General features: G+C 35.9%; 2 protein-coding genes across 2 annotated transcripts in view; both read left to right on the plus strand.

Annotated features, from left to right (window-relative positions):
• Nucleotides 1-708: 708 nt before the first annotated feature.
• On the plus strand, nucleotides 709-1,863 carry LOC122090043 (uncharacterized protein At2g29880-like). Its single transcript, XM_042659877.1, has 2 exons — nucleotides 709-1,168; nucleotides 1,259-1,863. Exons 1-2 carry the CDS (start codon nucleotides 878-880, stop codon nucleotides 1,820-1,822), a joined length of 855 nt encoding a protein of 284 aa, XP_042515811.1. The 5' UTR covers nucleotides 709-877; the 3' UTR covers nucleotides 1,823-1,863.
• A 483-nt stretch (nucleotides 1,864-2,346) lies between these two features.
• LOC122089649 (protein ALP1-like) overlaps nucleotides 2,347-7,052 on the plus strand; it is a 4,930-nt gene continuing 224 nt past the window's right edge. The window contains exons 1-5 of the mRNA XM_042659363.1: nucleotides 2,347-2,646; nucleotides 2,734-2,965; nucleotides 3,052-3,410; nucleotides 6,349-6,432; nucleotides 6,542-6,625. Of these exons, the coding sequence (XP_042515297.1) occupies nucleotides 2,347-2,646; nucleotides 2,734-2,965; nucleotides 3,052-3,410; nucleotides 6,349-6,432; nucleotides 6,542-6,625 (1,059 nt within the window). The remainder of the gene's footprint in view (nucleotides 2,647-2,733; nucleotides 2,966-3,051; nucleotides 3,411-6,348; nucleotides 6,433-6,541; nucleotides 6,626-7,052) is intronic.

Genomic DNA, 7,052 nt, shown 5'->3' on the forward strand with positions numbered 1-7,052 from the left:
TAGATTTCTTTCCTTTTGGAAGAACGTGAATTCCCTTTCTAGTTTACTGTTCAACTTATTTTTTGGTCCTTACATTTTCTGTGTTTGTGTTAATGATACTTTCTGGCATTCCTGCATTAGTCAATGGAGAGATGCTGTCACTTACGACCATAGATTTTCTTTTCCTTTCAGATCTTTCTGTTGTGCATTCTCTCGAGAGATTTTGTAAATGGAATTTTATTTCTACAACGATTACTCTCTCATTTTATTGTTTTTTCTTTTTAAAGTGTTATGCGAGTTTTGATTTCTCTCTTTAACTTTTGATGTCTGATGTCGGATCATTTTTCATTCATAATAGTTGGACTCCTCTGGTTTTTCCTATTTACCTCTCTATTATTAACTGTTCTATATTATTGTTGTTGTTTCCCAGTTGAGGGTTCCCTTCTCATGCTTTGATTCCCTGGTTTATTGCTATTTTATCTGATGAATAGCTGCCGTTTCATATTTCATATTTAGGAGAAGAATAAAAGAGTCAAATAAGACACAAGAGAAACCTCTCTCCTTATTGTAGTGTAAATCCATTGCATTGTCTGTAACTCTTTATCCCTTGACAATGAATATTTTTTGTATTTTGCAACCTTTGTTTATGTAATTTTGGATGCAGTCTGTGAATCCCTTCTGACACCAATGAAAGATAGAGGGTTGACACTTTCAATTGTTCTCATGGGGCTTCATTGTATCCTTATACCTTCTAGAACCTATCATAGATTAAGGGTTAGGGTGCCTTGGTGAAAATCAGTGTTTTCAATTTGGATTTTAAATTCATGTTCTTTTTTTTTTTTTGGTAAAATAGTGAGAAAATGTCAACTTCAAAACAAGCAGTTAATGAGACTGCAAAATGGAGCCAAGCAAATGTAGACACCTTATTGTTCTGATGGTAGAGGAAGTTAAGAAAGGAAATAGGACTACTTCGACTTTTAATAAAGTTGGTTGGAACAACATTGCCAATAACTTCAAAGAAAAAACTGGGGTCAACTATGCCATTGTACAGTTGAAGAACAAAGTGAATAAACTGAGGCAGGATTATAGTCAGTTTAAGAAGCTATTGGAGACAACTGGTTTTGGTTGGGATACTGCTTCAAGAACTTGTACTGTTGATGATGAATCCATCTGGGAATCGCATATTAAGGTATACTCAATTTGTATTTAATTTGAGTATTTTGAAATGTCAGGATATATCAATTCAAGTATTTGATTATGCGTATTTTTTATTTATTAGGATAACCCTACTTGGGCACGATTTAAGAAGCACGGACTACCACAATGGCCAGAACTATGTATGGTATTTGGTGATACATATGCAGACGGCGAAGGAAGTGGGACTCAAACAACCATGTTGGAAACTTTGGGGGCCAATGATGCTAGGAATATGATTGAGTCTTGTGATGAGTCAAGATCCGCTGATGAGGTTACTCCATTAGGTGACACTCAAACTGAAGCAGTGGAAAAAAGGCCAGTTACTAAGCATAGGCATGATAGGACTCCAAATGCGAAAAGGAGGAGGAGCAAGTCTAATGATTGGTCAATGGCATTCAAGGCAATTCAAGATATTAGTAAATCAAGGGTAGAACGAGATGCGAGCATGTCCACTGCTTCAACCCAAAATGCGGAACAGATGTATGGGATTACTAGGGCCATGGAGGTGCTTGAGTCAGGATATGAGTTAGATGAAGCACTATACGAGAAAGCACTTCGGAAGTTAATGGCTGACCCGCAATGGAGAGAAGCATTAATTTCCTGCCCTCCTCATCGGAAGTCAATACTCCTTCGTACCCTTCAGTAGTTTGCTTCTTGAAAAGTTCTTTTAATTAAATAGATTGATAACTCTACTTGGATTGTGCCTTGACCCTATTTTTAACTTTGATGGTTTGCTATGTTTTCTTTCACTTTTTAAGATGTTATGGATGACTGTGTCTTGACTTTTTTTTATAACTGTAGTATTTGATGTCCTGAATATTTGATCATTGTACCTTGACACTACTTTTAACTTTGATGGTTTGCTATGTTTTCCTTCATTTTTTTTAAGGTGTCTTGGATATTTGTTCAAAATTATGGTTTGATGTGTTTGCATATTTCTAATTTTATATTATAGGAATGGATCAAAGAATGATCGCATCTAGGGAACACATTGAACAAATGGAAAGGGATGACACTGATGCAGAAATCATGATGTGTATAATGTTGTTGATGAAAGCACATGATTCATTATACACTAGAGAGCCCATACGAGATGGTAAATTGATAGGACCAGAGCGAGTGAGTGAGGTTCTAAACGGACATGTAGACAGATGCTATGAACAGTATAAAATGGAACGCCATGTCTTCCTCAACCTTGAAGCGTTAATGCGACAACGTGGTTGGTTGGAAGATAGTCGATATTTAAGAGTGGATGAGCAGTTGGCAATGTTTATATCTATCGTTGGTCACAATGATAGGTATAGAGACATAGCAGAACACTTTCAGCGTTCTCTTAACACTATAGGTGAACACTTTAAGAAAGTGTTACGTGCTTTCATACTACTGGGACAAGAGAATATCAAACCTCCAAACTTCAGTCGTTGCCCTAAACAGATTCTTGAAAAACCAAAGCTCTATCCTTTCTTCAAGGTATGTTGTGTATGATTAAAACAATGATTATGTTGTTTTGTGGTTATACGTGGTTTGATTTGATGAATATCCATGTATTGGTACTAAGACTGCATTGGCGCGATTGATGGCACTCATGTTAGTGCTTCTGTACCTCTATCCAAACAAATACCGTACAGAGGAAGGAAAGGAGATACGACCTGGAATGTTATGTGTGCATGTGACCTTGACATGAAATTCACTTTTGTGTACGCTGGTTGGGAGGGTTCGGCAAATGATTGTCGAGTATTCAATGAGGCATTGAATAACCCTAAATTTGAATTTCCTCATCCTCCACCTGGTACGTTCTAAATCTTGACCTCAACAGTTGATTATGCTCTATTTTACATATTGTGTTGATTCATTACTTTTCACTTTACGTGCTAGGTAAATATTATGTGGTTGATTCTGGTTATCCATCTACTACTGGATTCTTGACGCCGTTCAAAGGACAAAGATACCATCTAAATGATTATAGGAATAGACGTCCAAGGACAGCAGTAGAGCTATTTAATAATAGACACTCTTCTGTTAGGAATGTTATAGAGCGCAGTTTTGGTTCTTTGAAGAAGCGCTTCCCAATTCTGAGCAAAATGCCATGTTTTTCATTGAACACCCAAACATGCATCGTCATTGCTTATTGTGCACTTCACAACTTCATTCGGGAGGAAGAAATTGCAGACAAGAATTTTAAGGAGTTTGGTGAAAATTGGTGGAATGAGGAGCCTAAAGAAATTCAAGATTATGTACCACCGGCGCACATTAGTATAAGCTTAGCAGAAAGAAGAAGACAGATGGATGATCTTAGGAAAAAGATTGCAAATGAGTTAGCTGTTAAAGCCGGAATGGCTCAAATTACATGATTACATTTTGATGATTGGATTTAAACTTTGAAGTAGTGGGACATGTTTTGCAGTTAAGAATTAAATTGGAAGACCTAATTTATGCCCTTAAGTTCATAATTAGATACTTTAAGAATTATGTCAATACTTGCATTTATTCTTGTTCATACTTTTATGTTATTATGATAGATCATATTTTTGTTGAAACATTTCATATTTCATATGGCAAGGAAACACGGCCAAATATTTCATATTTGAAGTGAACACCATGTTGTTGATATGGAGATATTCTTATTTGTCTCATTCGACTTAAGTTATTTGGGTAATCATGGTTTTCATAACTTAGAATTTATTAAAAAACCATTGACTATCCTTAGATTTTATTTAAAAATCACAACTTTGACACCCATGGTGAATATGGCACTTTATGTAAATATTGGTTTCTAACAGAAACGATTCTGTTAAGTACGAACCATACATGTTTCTGTTTCTTTCAGATTATAAAATCATTTTTTTTTTGCGATTACCATACAACATTTAAGATGCAGAATCACTCCAAAAAAATAGAAACGCAAAAAAGTGTGCTAGACCCAAAATCATGTTAAAAAAACAGAATCGTTACAGTACAGAGCCTTAGTTTCCAAAATTCTCCCCATAAACTCATGGCTCTCCCCAGTACTACCGATCCAATCGCCACTAAAATCAAGGTCGTCGCTGTGCTCCACAACATAATGGTCTTCCCTGTACACCCAATGGACCCCCACTCTTCACAGTTAATGCTCAACATGGACGCCTTTGCAAACCAATAGACCCTCCTGCCAAATTTGTAACCGAATGGGTCATGCGTCAATTGATCGTCATCATCGCATAAACTTTATCACATGGACTAGTTCATATACTGTCATGTGACAAATGGTAAAATATTATACTTTATCAAGCAAGATGACGGAAAGTAAAATCTATTATATTATACTAGACATTATCACATGTAATTAAACAAAAAGTCAAGAAAAAAAAAGAATCACGAAAACATCTTTGTAATTTCAATAGGACCCTTCAACATTAATCCTATTGGGTAGTGGCAATATCAACCTCAGTTGAGTTTTCATTTTCTTCAGCTCTCTTCCGCTTACCATAGACAACTAAGGATGTAAATGCAAAATCGAAATTCTGTATCAAATTCGAAAGTTAATCGTATGCAAATGCAGACAGGTATCCAATATCAGATTCGTCCGTTTAAATCTCTAGTGGTAAAATTTTTGGGGGTCCACCATGTCCATGGTTACGTCTCAAGGAGTCGGATCCAAGATTATATTGTTCACATGAGTAAATTCTAACCCAGATTGAACCATCCGATCCGACCATTGGTGAACATGCTTATGAGATCAGGAGGTCATGCATATAAAAGGTGAAACAGGGTCAAGTTGGGATGGGTTTCTTACAACTAACCCAACCCTAGGTCCCAAAACTCAACCCAACCCTAACTCAATCCTACCGGATTCATGCTTAGTGGTTCGGGTTGGCCATAGCTGGTTTTCTTAGTGGAATCACATTCCGATAAATACAACATTTGAAAATTAATAAAATTAACAGATTTGAAGCGAAGGATTTTTAATTAAAATGCTAAAATGAATTCCTCCATTAAATTATACTGAATGTGATATTTTATCATTCTTTCATAGAGATTCCATGTGCCCCTATTTTTTCATGTGACCATTTTTTTAATCTCTTCCATCAAAAGTCAACATATTAAGACGTAATCCAATCATTCACTGTTGTTAGAATTTCATCTTGTTCTACAATAATGCTTAATTTCTAATATATAAGGACCAAGAAACTCAAGTACCGCAAACTCCCACCTCTCCTCGTTCTTTATTTCATGACTATAGCGATGGGTTTTCTTTTGGCTTTGTACTCTCTCTTTTGGCTATATTGTTCGTTATCATATTCTTGTTACACAAGAAACTCAATGACAGCAATAACAAGAAACTCCCATTAGAAAATATGGTTCTCTCTTGGCTAAGAAAGATACCTGCATTTTGCAAAGTATAATAATAACCAAGGTTAGACTCAGGGTGGCTTAGGGTCAGGTTGGGTTTTCTATGCTTCAACCTGGGCCCAGCCTAACCCAACCCCACACAAGGTTGGGTTGGGTTGAACTGGGTTGACCCTCATAGTTGGGTTAGCCAAGGTTCAGACTCAAAACAAGTTAGTGTTAGTTCGGATCGTTAGGACTAAACTTACAACCCTAATGCATATAACAGCATTTCAATTTCAGAATTGTACGACTCTAGTTGGATTAAATTTTTTGGATTCCGGATTGCGTGTTGAAGCTTCCCAAAATCACACTAGTCTGAACCCAATTCATGGAATTGTTTGGGGTTAATTTAATCTTAAAATTGACCCATCATAATCCAGCCAAACATGTCTATCAAGTGCCAACCACATGAAATGTATCCAAAAAACTAAAAGAGAGAAGAATCTATCTCTTGCTTTCTGAGAAGGTTGTGGCCTGCTTCGGCCCATTCTGTCTCCACTCTGGATCTTTTCCCTGACTCCTCCAGGAAGAGAGGAATCATCCATATAAAGTGCTATTTACTTCATGTTCTTTCGTTCGGCACTTTTGAGATTGAGATTCCGAATCAAGTTTTCATATGAGAATCATTTTCATACGGTGCCTGATTTACACATAGAATTCACTTGTTCTCTCTCTTTATATTTAATGGATTCTATGTGGACATCAAGAAGATTGACAGTCCGGATCAGGTTCTCGTACGAGAACCATTCTCGTATGGTGTCTGATTTACACAGAATTCACTTGTTCTCTCTTTTTTTATGATAGGTTTTCATATTGAATGGATTCTATGTGGAGATCAAGACACAGCACGAGGACCTCATCCAAACTCTGAGATTGACCTCTAGGATGGTACTCTTCCCCTATAAAGACATTGAAAGTTGTCCAACCATATGACAAAAAGAAAAAATAAATGTAAAAAATATTAAAATATAACTTGTTCTCTCTTTTTTTATGATAGGTTTTCATATTGAATGGATTCTATGTGGAGATCAAGACACAGCACGAGGACCTCATCCAAACTCTGAGATTGACCTCTAGGATGGTACTCTTCCCCTATAAAGACATTGAAAGTTGTCCAACCATAAGACAAAAAGAAAAAATATATGTAAAAAATATTAAAATATAATTATAAATTATTTAATATTCTATTAAAATTATTTAACACCTTAAAGGGATTACAAATCCTTACCCCAAAAAAAAAAAAAAAAAGATTACAAATCATTTAATTTCTTTTGTTGGTAAAATTATTTGATACTGTTTGAGATTTAAAATATAACCGCAAGTGTACGGATCAGTGTAGCTACGGGTCGAACACAGGGAGAGCAGCCACTTTATTTTTTTTATTTCTTTTAATAATGCGAAAGTGAACTGATTAATGGTTGTGATCTAATTCTAATTACCGTCCTAAAAATAACGTCCTAACCATTCGTCATCTAAGAATTTAAAGACGCAAGCCACGCAATTAAAAT

Source organism: Macadamia integrifolia, chromosome 9 (assembly GCF_013358625.1).
Source record: "Macadamia integrifolia cultivar HAES 741 chromosome 9, SCU_Mint_v3, whole genome shotgun sequence".
NCBI lineage: Eukaryota > Viridiplantae > Streptophyta > Magnoliopsida > Proteales > Proteaceae > Macadamia > Macadamia integrifolia.